The sequence below is a fragment of the Cryptotermes secundus genome, unplaced genomic scaffold, assembly GCF_002891405.2.
Source record: "Cryptotermes secundus unplaced genomic scaffold, Csec_1.0 scaffold568, whole genome shotgun sequence".
Lineage (NCBI taxonomy): Eukaryota > Metazoa > Arthropoda > Insecta > Blattodea > Kalotermitidae > Cryptotermes > Cryptotermes secundus.
Window position 1 is genome coordinate 266,376 of NW_019725423.1, and position 13,969 is coordinate 280,344.

Consider the following 13,969-nt stretch of genomic DNA (forward strand, 5'->3'; position numbering starts at 1 on the left):
ACGCACACTCTTTGTTCCTTCTGGTCGGCCATCTCACTAATCGCCAAAGTGTTGAAACAGGAACGCACACAACAGAGCACCACAGACAAACCACTTAACTCAGACTGACTCCAGCTCACTAACAGTCGCGGGAGACCCCCAGCTAACATCACCTAGCAGCACAACTCGTAACTACAAAGCATGCGCGCGCAACAGGTCGGTTCCAGTTATTTTTGGGTACCCCCTCGTATTAGTAATGCTTTTCTGTAAACTGTACGTCTTCTCAGCCTTGTGAAAATTTGTTATGTTATTTGGTTACATTTTGCACTGACTTGTGACCATTGAAGAAGCATTGCTTTCTTCTATTGAAAGATATTTGTCTCACTGGGTACAAGTAGCACAACAGTATTAAGTAATAATTAAATTATCAGGGTTGAATGCAGTGTGGATAGCGGGTATATGCTACTTGTTCCCTACATTACCTTGGATAATCAGGATTTCATTGTACAGTGGTATGTTTGAGAACAGGATGCTGAGGAGGATATCTCTACAGGAGAGGGAGGAAGTGGCAGGAGACAGAGCGGAGTTCCTTAATGAGGAGCATTGTAATTTCTACTCTTCGGCTAGTATTATGAGGGTGACTAAATCGAGGAAGATGAAGTAGGCAAAACATGTAGCACGCATGGGAGAGATGAGAAATGCATACAAAATGTCATCACGAAAACTTGAAGATGATAGACCACTTGGAAGACCTAGGCGTTACACTAAAGTGCTTCTCACAGGAGTGGTTTGACTGTGTGGACTGAATTTATTTGGCTCAGGACAGGGACCAGTGATTCGGTCATGTGAATACGAGATTGACCCTTTGGGTTCCGTTAAAGGTGGAGTATTTCTTAAGTAGCTGAGTGGCTGTAGGCTTCTCAAGGACTGTGGTCCACGGAGTTAATGTTAATGTTTCTTCTTAATGGAAGATGCAGGAGAAGTGTAACAACACAAACCAAAGTGGTTCTAGATTAAAACAGATATTGTGCATTACTTTGTAAACAGACTTGCTGTAATGATTTTTAGATGTTTTAACAAATCAGTGTACAACTTAGTATTAGTTAAAAGATATAATATTTATACCTATGACAGTGTAATAGTAATTTCAATTTGTGTTGATAATATCCTTTTGAAAATGGTCGTTTTGATGGAAAAAATGTAAAGGATGAAAAATTAAAAACAACTTTTATCAATGACACTGAACAGTGGTTAAAAATCTTATATTTATTTAAAGCTGTTTGTATCCTTATTTCGGTCTTGACAGAACAAAGTTTGCTGCAGTTGTGAACAGTGTTCATTTTACATCACCCATGACTGCCTCAGTCATATAATTTTCTATGAATGTTTTCTTATGTAAATTTGAAAAGAGACGAAGCTTAACATGTACTGGTTAAACATGAGATATAGTGGGAAATCTTGAGCAAGACAGATTATTTTAGCTGAAGAATGATCAAGTTCTGATTGTATTTAGTAATGGTGTACAATTGCTTGCTTGCTTGCTTGCTTGCTTCATTGATTACATCTCTGTGAGGTGATTCATCTACACTGATAGTTCACAACTATTGAAAGACACATCAGACAGTTCACTTCAAAATGTGAAGTAAACTTTAAATTAATTATGTAGAAAGGAATGAGATGTGCACACAATTCCAAAAGGTAAAACAAAACCAGTTAAGCAGGAAATGGTCATGGTCTCTTTCATGGTACTGCCATATTATTATGGTTGTGGTGTTTGTCATTGTACCATCTTGTTATTGTCCTGTAAATACTGAGAAAAGCATGACTGGTCATTGGCTTGGACCCAAATCATATGACCCCCACAGTACAAGTGGAAAACATCTCTGTGGAGTAGTATATCCAATTTTGTGTCACTTTGTGCTATTCACGTAAGAGTTGATAAAGTTTGAAATGCTTGCATTTGTAGGTAGATCGAGATCCCACAACAGGGAAACTTCTCCGGTTTCGGGAAGTAGCTGTAGATGATATTGGACACACAGCAAAGAACTCCATGTCTTTGCTGCGAGCTCCTGGACTGGCAAGTGAAGCAGTAAGAGGCAGTTCTACCAACTATCCATTCTGGCCAGGAGGTTTTACTGAACTGTTACTACAGGATGAAAATGAAAATGAAAATGGAGATGCTGAAATAGATTTTGTAAATAGTAAGTTCTGTTTCGATGGGCTCTGAAGATCAAATCCAGATTTCAGACAGTGCATATAACTGACAAGTATAAGCATATATAAAGAAGTCATACTGTGTTATTGGCGTGCTCCAAGCTTGAAGAGAGAAGTACAGTGGCATGTAGTAGTAGAGGAACTAACACAAGGGTTCTTTCATTGTTAACAGGTAACAAGAAGAAAGCATATGAATATGTTGTTTGATTAATCTGTACTAAGTAATTTTATAATAATTTGTGAGTGCATATGTGTGTATGCATCTTATGTACAGCAGGGTACAGTGTACACATCTTATGTAAAGCAGGTGCTTTTTGAATTACACTAAGAATAGGGATGTTAGACCCTGCTTTGGAACTCTGTACAAAGTTATAAATAATTGAGGTTACAGCTAAAGTTAGCAGACTAGCTAAAATAGGAAAACTGATGAATTATGTTATTTATAGGACTCAAATTTCATGATGTCATTATACCAAAACCAACTGCGATCTATACTGTTTTATAAGGAATGAAGGATTTTGGTCTCAGTTTAGTTGATCTGTCATAACTGTATGCTAACAGTAAAGGAAATGAATACCAATTTTTTATTTTCCACTTGCATAATGAATGACGTTCCTTTCATTCAGTGGTATCATAAAGAAACTTATATACAGATTATGATCTTATAAAATGATGTAGAGATGGGAAGAAAATGTAGCTAATGTGGGATAATTGGTAAAAATATATCAAATATAAGTCCAAAACCCAGAAGAGAGGAGACCTCTTGGGGACCTATGCATAAATACTAGGATGTATTGCCAAAGAAATGGGTGTAAAGGTGTGTTCTGCATTCATGTTACGCGGGATATGGACCAGTGGTGAGCTCTTGTGATCACTATTGAACCTTCAGGTACAGTAAAAGGCAGGGAATATCTAGGTCTATGATGGTCTTGTCTGCTTACAAATCCTTGCATTTTGCTTTTGAAGGTCGAGGATACACACAGCAGAGGCTACTGCCAAGAGTTGGCTGGATATACAGTGCGTACAATCAAGTGCGCGCCGCGGCTGCAATTTGCTGTGAGTCATACCACCGCAGAACGNTCAAAATTTCTGTAAACATTTTCATCTGACACCTGCAGTCACCTCCAGTTTAAATATCTGACGGTTGAGGTTAACCTTTTTGTTAGTTTTATACTGATTATATATAGCAGTTTACTTTGACTTACTTTATTCATTTTATACAATAATACATTAAACACAGGACATTATGGCATCTTAACATTGATTGATGATGCTTAACCATTCGATGACACATTAGGGACTGGAGATCAGGAGTCTTTTTTTACTTATGTAGCTAGTTATTTGGCTATGCCATTAACACAGACATCTAGTGTGGAGCCCTCAAAGTCTCCCAAAATTTAGCTGGGGTCCTCCAATGTGAAAAGTATGTGTGGCCCAGGATTAGTGTACCTTAAGGTGAGTCTTCCATGTTCATTCAGAGCTATACATCTGTTGAAAAATAAAATAAAATTTATACTTAACAAATTAAAATGAATATGGTATGAACCTAATTTTGTCAGTGGCATTTCTTTCAGTGTTGATGATGTAAAGTAACAGTCTCACTATGCTAATGACTGGACACTTCACAATTACAATAATTATGTCAGTGTGAGCCAGGCCATTTCAGCCCTCTATTCTGGTAGGAGATCCTCCTTTCCATTAATGTCCGGTGGAAAATACTATTCCCAATTTAAACTGTCTCATGTCTTGTTGTTTATTTCCATATTTATTAACAGTACCACCTGGTTTTGAGAGAGGAATTAAATTAAAAGCAGATGGAAAGACACCACTTGAAGAAAAGAAAGAACAGGAACCACTCAGTTCAGATGCTGAATCTTCAGCGCCAGAAGTAATATTGGAAGAGAAAGTGGATTCAGCAGTTATAAATTTAATGTCCTTAATTAAGCAGGAAGAGGATTTACTTGGACTGTGGCAGGAAGAAACAAAAGAAGATGAAACGAAGCAGACAGGAAAAATTTCGTTACAGAATCTGGAAGTGGATATTGATGCTGATGTAGCAGAAGTAGTTCCTAAGGTGCAGTAACCATTCTTTATGAGAGTAATGCATTTAAATGGTAGTAAGGCTGATTCACGAGAAGTTATTTAAGGCATACAATTCACTTAATGAAGGCAACTGTGTTTAAATTCCTGGCAAGGGCAGGGATTTTACTCTTTACCTTGGTGTCCAGACCATCTCTAGGTAATACCAAGCCTCCCATTCCAGTTTGTACCTTTTCTCCGTGGATAAAGCAGACTGAATGTGAAGCTGAGTAATAGTTACTAGTGGCACACAATATGGGTGATGACCTTGAACACGCAAGTTATGTTCAGACAAGCAAAGAATTCTCTTCAGCACTGAACTAAGGTCTGAAACCTTTGCGGAAATTGAATTTTCTTGCATAAAATGTGGGTAATCCTTAAACAGGGAAACCTGAGTCAAAGAAAGTATTATTTTAGTTATAAGGAGCTTTGATTGGGACCACAAAAGCTAGCCTGAAATGGGGGAACCTAAAATAAGGGGTTTCATTGTAATTTGAATTACAACGGACAGTAAAGGAAAATAAAGCCTTTTTCTGTTGCAGAAGGCAGTTCCTGTAATTGTGTGGGCAGATTGGCAGTGCTTCAGAGTTTTGTCTGTAGTAGATCTGATTCTCATTCACTTTCAAAACACAATTATCTTACCTTTGCTTTGCTGTTAAGATGTTTGCAGAAATCTTACTTTTATAATACTAGGGATCTGTCTTGGGAATAATGTGAGCTGACCTCTCAGATTTTATGTATAATATGGCTACAGATCCAGAGCGCCAGGTTCAATTTCTGGCGCTACCAGATTTTTTCAGAGTAGTGGGTCTGGAACGGTGTCCACTCAACCTCGTGATGATAATTGAGGAGCTAAGTCAAGGAAATAGTGGCTCCGGCCTAGAAAACCGAAATTAATGGCCATGGGGATTCATTGTGCTGATCACACGACACCCTCTATCCGCAAAAGTTGCCACTAAACTTTGCTGACAAGCAGCAGTCGCTTGGTCGGTATGGTTCGCTTCTGGACTGAAATCACAGAGGTTTTTTTTTTTTAATATGGTCTGTATAGAAATGGGCTTGAAGAATAGAATTTTCTGATAACGTTGGTTGCAAATTGAAATCAGGTTTTACAGAGAGAATAACATCTTAAGATATTTGGAGACCATTGTAACAGATTCCAAAATTTTGTTTATTAGTGGTTTACATTGTCACGTGATAGAGTGACTATAGATACATTTTGCAGTGTTAACTCAGTTCATTGCACACTTTGATACAGTGCATGACTACACTTTACAATTTACTATTACACACATAGAGCGGTGTTCATAGTTACATCTTCTCTGCCGTTGCTTGGTAGGAGCTTCCAACTGTGGATGTTCCCCTTCCTTTGTGTTCCCGAACTGTTCCTGGCCTCAGCTACCAGTTTCTAACAGCAACAGCTCACAATGACTGAACCCCAGTATAAAAAACTGGTCCTGGTTATAATACCTTGGCACAGACCATGTAGAAAATGTCTCTTCTATTGTTGCTGTATTCTCTCACCATGGAAACATGCTCGTTTGTGGAGGCATTACTTAGCAATGGCTGTTATATGGTGGGTTGTTTAACTGTTGTTGCCTAGCAGCAGGTCCAAATGCCACAGTATTTTAATTTATCACAGCTTATTTCCATCCCAGTTAACCCTTTATGTGTTCAGAGTGTCTGATGGATATCACCATAGTTCTTTGTTTTATCTTCTGGTGTGTGATTTTGTAACTCTATGACATTGCTGATATTCATGGAGGAAGTTTCTCTTTTGTATATGCAAATCATTATTTTTGTTTCTAAACATTTAAATTAACATTTTTTATTTTACCATATTTGTGCTGCCATATTTTTTTTTGGGGGGGGGAGGAGGTGAAACATTAGATATTCTTATAAGTTAAGTTGTTGCAGATGTCTGTGGAATTAACCATTTAGTCCACTGGTTATATGTACCACCTGCTTTAACATACTAAAACTGCATGCTGCCCACCTCACAATAAAGAGTGGTTGTTTCCCTAAACAGCATTAGCTGGTTGGTGCTTGTGGCAGAGACATGTTTCCTGTGAGACGCAAACTGAATTCTTGTATATTATGTACAAGAAATTCAGTCTTTAGAGTCTTAACATTCCTGTGGCCAAAGTAATGCATATACACGGGAACATATTTTATCTTTTGCCATATTGTTTTAATAACTTACTGGACTCCTCTACAGGAAACTTTTTTCTTTTCTGCAGGAAGATATTATTCCTGTCCTAAAGATCACAGAGTCAGCTCCCCTGAAGCGTCAGACACAATTACAGTGGGCCGAAGAGTTGGATATATCTTGTCCTGTCACAGATTTTGAAAAGAAAGTACCCACTATGGCAAAGACATGGTCATTTGAACTAGACACTTTTCAGAAAAAGGTTAGTTATTAGTAACAGTTCAGTCCTTAGTATGGTTGACATGTGGTATATTTTTGTCTTTGGTTAGTTCAAGATGGTATTTTAGGTGAACTTATGGAATTTGGTATGCTAACAATTTATAAATAAATCTACAGTTTATGAAACTTTGTGTTAAGTATATTTGGTATGGTGAGACCTCAATTGTTGCAAACAGTATATGGTGCCAATTTTAAAGTAATGCCAACAGTTATTACATATTCTGAAGAGAAATGTGAGACAAAATGACAAAAAACAGTCACTGAGCCAAAATTTTATCAGAAATGCATTTTGTATACCTAAAACAGATGATATGAAAAGGTGGAAGAACGTTGTGTTCGTACCAGGGACCTGTAATGCCTAAGAATTTTGTCTGGACATGTAATAAAATTACTTTTTTGAAAAAATTTTTATTACAGAAGTGTGATTTGGACCAAGTTTTTCATCAAATTCTAATATAGCAGCAACAAGTATGACATGCCATACTTATGTTTGTGTATGTACACACTATAGTGTTAAAATTAAATTTTATACATTTTTTATTTCTGAAAAATGAAGTAGTAATATGACATGGGAAGAGTAAGGGTCTTTATATGTAGAAATAACACCAGCTTTATTAAATGTAGGGCCCTGAAATTAAGGTTGTGAAGGATTTATGAAGTGAACTGTAACTTTGTTAAGGCCAAAATTGACAACTAGAAACTATCAATGTGGTGATTAATCAACACATTACAGCTGATTTAAGGTAATGTTATATATATGAACTTGTGAAATTTGATATGGCACCAGGTTGTAAAGTCTGCGTTTTAGAAACTTTTATGTTAGAACCAATATAACTATGAATTTTTGAGGTTGTATGTGACAGTTTCTAGGTGCTGATAATTTATTGTAGCTGAACCTTTAACCTTTAAGAGAGACCATTTAAATTCTGGTAATGGCAGCAGGCTGGAGTTAATGTAAATGCCCGCCATTGTAGAGTATTAAAAATTGTAAGCATGTTACTGAAAATGCTGTGATTTCTACAATTTTCGTGATAAACAAACAAAATAAACACTGCTTTTATCTAGAAAGAATATAGAATCAGATATTGTAATTTACAGATTTTAACCTTTAACCCTTTGACGTGGTCATTTAAATTCCGCGGCCGCGGCTCCTGCGGTAATATATTCAGCCGGCCATTTAAATTTTGCTCGAAAATTATTTATTCATCATTGTTCTTAAATTCTATGAGATAGGAACATGAAACTTTCACTAAAATGATCTTAAAAGGTGGTTTTATAACCTTACCTTATAATATGAACCCCCTTTATATCTTCAATGGAAGCAGGTTGTTTAGTATTTGAGCAGTGAATGGTACGCCTTGAAGGATGAAACTTTCACTAAAATGATCTTAAAAGATGGTTTTATAACCTTGCCTTATAATATGAGCACCCGGTATCTCGGCTATGTAAGCAGGTGACGCCTTGAAGCATTAGTCTAAACACAGCGCTGGCTCACATTCACCAAACCAATACTGCGTATCTTTACTTTTGCTTTTTTTTTTCTAACCACACTTCTGTGCGGCCCTGCCTTCTTCCCCGTGGGGGGAATACAAGTGGAAATGTCCCTCCGTGAGTCGTATATTTTGACAGATTAGCTGCAGTAAATTCAACCTTTGTGTTATCATAAGAAGGGTTTGGTGCTTCTGCGTTTCAGATTCCAACCTTTTCGGCTCCCCAGATGTCGTAGGGGTGACCACAGAATTCATGAATTTATTATAAGAACTGGCTGGTATATAGAGGACGAAAGCAGAGCTTAGCTGGCTAAAAAAAAATAGTTATGGTCATCCCTCGAAACGACCACCAAGGTCAGTACGATAAAATGGCGTCAACTGGAGCGATAATACATGAAGTAATGAGTACTTTTCCCTCCCCCACACACATCCGTATCGTCTCAGGGGGTGACCACAGTGTTCTGCCTTAAATTGTGGCGTTTTTCTCAGAACTGGGCCTTTGTACTGTGCGAAATCAATGGATCATGCGAGAATAAATTTCTGGACAACCCTATTCTAAGAATTCCAATTGACGGGTGTTAATGTGGCCAGCTCAGGGCAATATGATACCATATACAACAGTACACATCACGTCTCTTCTGTTTATATCTTCAAAGCAAAGAAAACACGCTTTCATAACAGTACAGCTAGAAACCGCTCGCCAGAACCACAGGAACTTTGCTGCAAGACAGGCATATGTAACGATGACTTGGCGCAGATAAAGTCGTGTCTTATTTATACTCTGTTCTACTGACAACAGGCCAGCGAAAAATCTAACAATCTACAGCAAAACCATCAATTATTATGGGCGTTATAACATAGGTGTGCAGCTGGATGAAACATACACGGCGAACCCCCCCAGACGATTTAAATCCCTGACGAAACATACACGACGAACCACGGCAACGGGTTAAGAGCCTAGCGATACCATATGGAGGCCTTTAAAGTGTAGCCGAGTGGCCATGCGACACTGTATGGGTACGCGCATTCCATGCTTGCGCACAGTGTTTTCAAATCTAATTTTAAGATAGAAATTCTTGTTCTACTTACATTATTTTTGGGCACCAGCTTTATAAGTAGACAGTCTTCCCTCCTGCGTCATCTAACTGAATGTTGCCTTCATGTGGTACCATTGGAAACATCCGGAAATGCAGAGTCCAACGTCGCAATTCATGCACTTTGTTGAGAGGTAACTCCATTTCCCACGCGAAGAGCACACACGACACCTCAGTCTCGTATTTGAGGAAGTCGGTCAGTGATGTCGAGTGGCCTCCTCTAATTGAGATATCGCCCGATGACACAACAGGAGGTCGACCCATGAACCGTTGAAGGCGAGGTGGACCCCTTGCAGCATGTTCCAGCATGTTGCACACAAGGGTGAGTCAAAATCTCTCTGGGTTATAATTTTGTGCCACAGGATGACAACAGGATGAAACTGTTCAGAATTGTCAGATCCAGGAAATGGAAAAATAGTTTATTTGTCCATTTCCCGGTCCAATGACTGATGCTATAACTGTTTGACATTCTGTCCGCTTTGTTGACATAACCCATGTGCGTGTTGTAGTCAACAACAATTGCTGATTTGATGGCATTTCCATGCTCATCACAGAAACTGCTTTCTGCTCTAGGACAGTGTATGTTTGTCAGTATGTAAACGTCGCATTTGTCCTTCCAAACTAGTGCCGTCAAGTTCCGTCTCACCCTAACACAAACGTCACCTTTCTTCAGTCAAAATTGTCTTCGTCGAAAATCGTCAGGCAGGCCCTTCCGATTAGGTCTGACTGTCCCACAGCTCGTTATGTCATTTGTCATCAGTTTTTCAAACAAGTCTGGTGACAAAAAAAAATAGTCCGTGTACAGTTTGTGACCTACGCCCTTAATATGTCTGCATAGGTCCCTAACTGTAGCATGTGTCACTGTCACGTCTTGGTCGGCACATGTCCTGCCTTTTTCTAGGTAAACCTTCATGTCATAAGTATACCCAGCGGCATCACAAATTTTGAAGATTTTGATTCTGACACGTTTGCCTTTCTTAGGAATGTACTGCTTAAAAACCGCCCTCCCTTTGAATTTAACAATTATCTTGTCTATGGCCAAATGTTCGGAAGGGTTATAATATTTTTCATATGAGTCATTGAGAGTGTCGAAGATGGTCTGAATTTTCCATAGTTGGTCATAACTGTTGGCATTCCTGTCAGTTTCTGTATTGTTGTCTGCAAAATGAAGAAAACAAAGAATGTGTATAAAACGGTCGCGTTACATTGTGTTAGAGTAGGAAGGCATGGCAAATTGTTCTACAGTCGACCAGTAGTCCTTTAGTCTGTCTCTAATGTCATGTCCCATTTGAATGATTATTCCTAGAAACAGAAACATCTCGGAATCGGTCACGTCAGGCCGCGGAGAAGGTCTGTCTTGACGTCTGTCTAGGTACTGCTGGTAGTACCTGTTCGTCTCTTCCACCAGCAGATGGATAATCCCTGCGAAGTAGAGCATGAAAACACAGAAAGGGGTGGAATCCTTATTTACATGTGGAGCTTCACTGATATTTAACCCCACAACTCCACCGGAATAATTATTCACACCCCTTCTGCCATGCTGGTCTGGTGGTCCCCATGTTGCCAACAAAGATGATGGGTCTTCGTTGACTTCGGTTTCTGAGCACCTTGCTTCCTCGCCTCTCTCAGAGTCTTCTGTACCGCAGTCTGAATTGGTGTCATTTATGAGCGGCCTCTTAATTTCGGCTTCTTCCATGCGAAGTGAGGCCATGGTGGATAGTTGAAATTGCGATGTTTTATAAGTGTTGCGAACACAGCACGCTAGGATTGAACATTCTGGCAATGCGGGGCTATTCCGAGAACAGTACCTCTGTTTGGCTAGTCCGAGATATACACAGAGTTTCCGAAGGACAAAGTATGATAAGATTTTGACCACACACATGCATACAGAAAGGCTCTGACATGACTGGAGAATGTGCAATACAAACATAAACTTCCACCCTTTTTGCCAGATAAGACATAATAAGACAGGATGTCAGCAGCATGCATTTATACTGCAGAAAGTTTTTTGCAGAAACTGTATGCATATTAGTGGACAGATGCTCGAAACTGGAAAAATTTTTTTTTGGAATCAGTGTAACAATTTTTACAGATTTTAATATCTGTGAATTACAATATCTGATTCTATATTGTAAGATTTGAGGCTTTCACGGCGGTGACTATGAAGAAAGCAGTCTTCTGGGCTTTTGCACCGTGTATATGTGGTGTTAACCGACGTTTCGGAGGAACGTATCGCCTCCATCTTCAGGGTAGAAGAAAAAATATAAAATCTGCAAGCAGACAGTCTGCTTTTACCGGTTCTCACGGTCTCTTTGCTTGCAGATTCCTTATATATTTTTTCTTCTACCCTGAAGATGGAGGCAATACGTTCCTCCGAAACGTCGGTTAACACCACATATACACGGTGCAAAATCCCAGAAGACTGCTTTGATTCTATATTCTTTCTAGATAAAAGCAGTGTTTATTTCGTTCGTTTATCACAAAAATTGTAGAAATCACAGCATTTTCAGTAACATGCTTACAATTTTTAATACTCTACAATGGCGGGCATTTAAATTAACTCTGGCCTGCTTCCATTACCAGAATTTAAATGGCCAATCTCTTAAAGGTTAAACATAGTTCATGTATTATGTGATGTAACGTAATTCGGATTTAAAATATCTTGAAGTATTCCATATGAATATAGTCCCATCTGCTTTTTTAAATTTAGGTTCTGGTCTTGATGTATAGGTTAGGGCTGGGAGTCTGTTTTACATTTATCTGAAGTTTAAGCAGACTATCCTGATGATGGAGAAGCACTTGCATGTGAAAAATACGTGAGGAATGGAATATGAGTGCGGTTAATGGTCCTTTCTAATTCAGTGTTCCTGAGCTGGAGTACTTTCATTAGGAATTTAATGTTCATGAGTGTGGTTAATTTCTTCCAAATTTTCATCTCCTAGGTTGGGGTTTTCCGCAGATTAATGTTCAGATTATTTTTGTCCCAAAGAAACCATTACTGGTGAGTTTGTTGCTTTAAATAAGATGGCATCACTCCTCGTGCTCTTTACAGGCGATTTTAAAACTGGAAGAGCATGCTAATGTACTTGTAGCTGCTCATACATCTGCTGGTAAAACTGTGGTTGCAGAATATGCCATTGCTCTTTCAAAAAGGCACATGACAAGGTGAGTGCAAAAATCAAGAGAAATATATGAGAAATTTTAAGTGCTTTTAGTGGTGGGATATCCTCGGGTATGAGAAGGACCTGAAGACAGAAGTAGGTACCAAATAGCTGAAAAATAATATATTTTTATTTTTTTGTAACAATTGCCCTTCCATGCGGAACGTGCAATATTTCTTATGTTTCACAAGAACTTGTGGATAATTTTTTGATAAGTTACAGTTTACTGTTTCTTATCAAGTCATATGTTTGTAGTAGTGGAATAGTGATTCATATCAGAAGTAGTGACAGGACCAGTACTAGCATTAGTAAACAGGCATGTTTTATGTGGAAACTTATGTTATGTACTACACTCTACCTTCAAAGGACTCTCATTTTCCGGCAGTGCATATGTAGATATTCACTTAATTTAATTATGCTACAATAGTTTTAACCTTTGGCAGAGTTCATATGCTAGAAGCTGGATCATTTCCATCTGCTTCTACCTCAGAACATCACAGTTTATTGTTGATTCAACAGTAGTTGTGCAATCAGTTAATACTAATTCTATTTCAGATCCATTTATACATCTCCAATTAAGGCGCTCTCAAATCAGAAATACCGTGACTTCAGAGAAACTTTTGGAGATGTGGGTCTCATAACAGGGGATTTCCAGGTCAACCAGACTGCTCAGTGTCTGATAATGACTACAGAAATTCTCCGCTCCATGCTTTACTGCGGTAGTGAAGTGATTCGTGATCTTGAGTATGTTGTATTTGATGAGGTTCACTACCTCAATGATTCAGAGGTATGTAGTAGAGTATCCTTCTGGCTAGCCATAACAGTAAAGTTCTGTGCACATTTCTGAGTAAAGATGGTGTCAGATGTCAGTGGGCTCGTACTGTTCTTGGAGGTTAGAAAATTAATTGTTTTATGTCAATAGGCAAAAACGTTATTTATATCAAAATAAATCCTTTTTTGGTATGTAAGATGTTATGCCTGGGTGACAGGAGTGGGAAAAACACGTTACTCATTCACTCCGTCAGCCAACTCTCTTTGGCTAATCCCACCTCCACTGTCCCCATATGTTATGCTTCGGTGACAGATGGGGTTCGATGTCCCACTTCTGCCGCCATGTATAATGCTTCGATGGCAGGGGTGGGTAAAAACAATTACTAATTCACTTTTTCAGCCATCTCCATTGGCTAAATTCCACCGCTGCCACCAATTTGTTATGCCTAAAGGGGGGGGGGGCTAATAAAATAATACTAGATTACTCAGTCGCCATCCCTTTGTTAGCTGGCCCCTCCGTCACTGGCAGACTTAAGGAAAAAAAAAAATTAATAGATGCTAGTAAAGAGGTTGGTCTAGAAGTAAATACAAAGAAAATTAAGTATATGTTGCTATCTCATCACCAAAATGCAGTGCAAAATCGTGACATAACGATAGAAAACAAATGTTTTGAAAATGTGGCACAGTTCACATATTTGGGAATGACGATAACAAATCAAAACCTGATTCAGGAGGAAATCAAGAGGAGACTGA

General features: G+C 38.6%; 1 protein-coding gene across 1 annotated transcript in view; it reads left to right on the top strand.

The window, feature by feature from the left end:
* Nucleotides 1-13,969, top strand: part of LOC111863382 (helicase SKI2W) — a 60,586-nt gene that overhangs the window by 3,528 nt on the left and 43,089 nt on the right. The window contains exons 3-7 of the mRNA XM_033751038.1: nucleotides 1,946-2,180; nucleotides 3,963-4,267; nucleotides 6,513-6,683; nucleotides 12,337-12,449; nucleotides 13,001-13,232. Of these exons, the coding sequence (XP_033606929.1) occupies nucleotides 1,946-2,180; nucleotides 3,963-4,267; nucleotides 6,513-6,683; nucleotides 12,337-12,449; nucleotides 13,001-13,232 (1,056 nt within the window). The remainder of the gene's footprint in view (nucleotides 1-1,945; nucleotides 2,181-3,962; nucleotides 4,268-6,512; nucleotides 6,684-12,336; nucleotides 12,450-13,000; nucleotides 13,233-13,969) is intronic.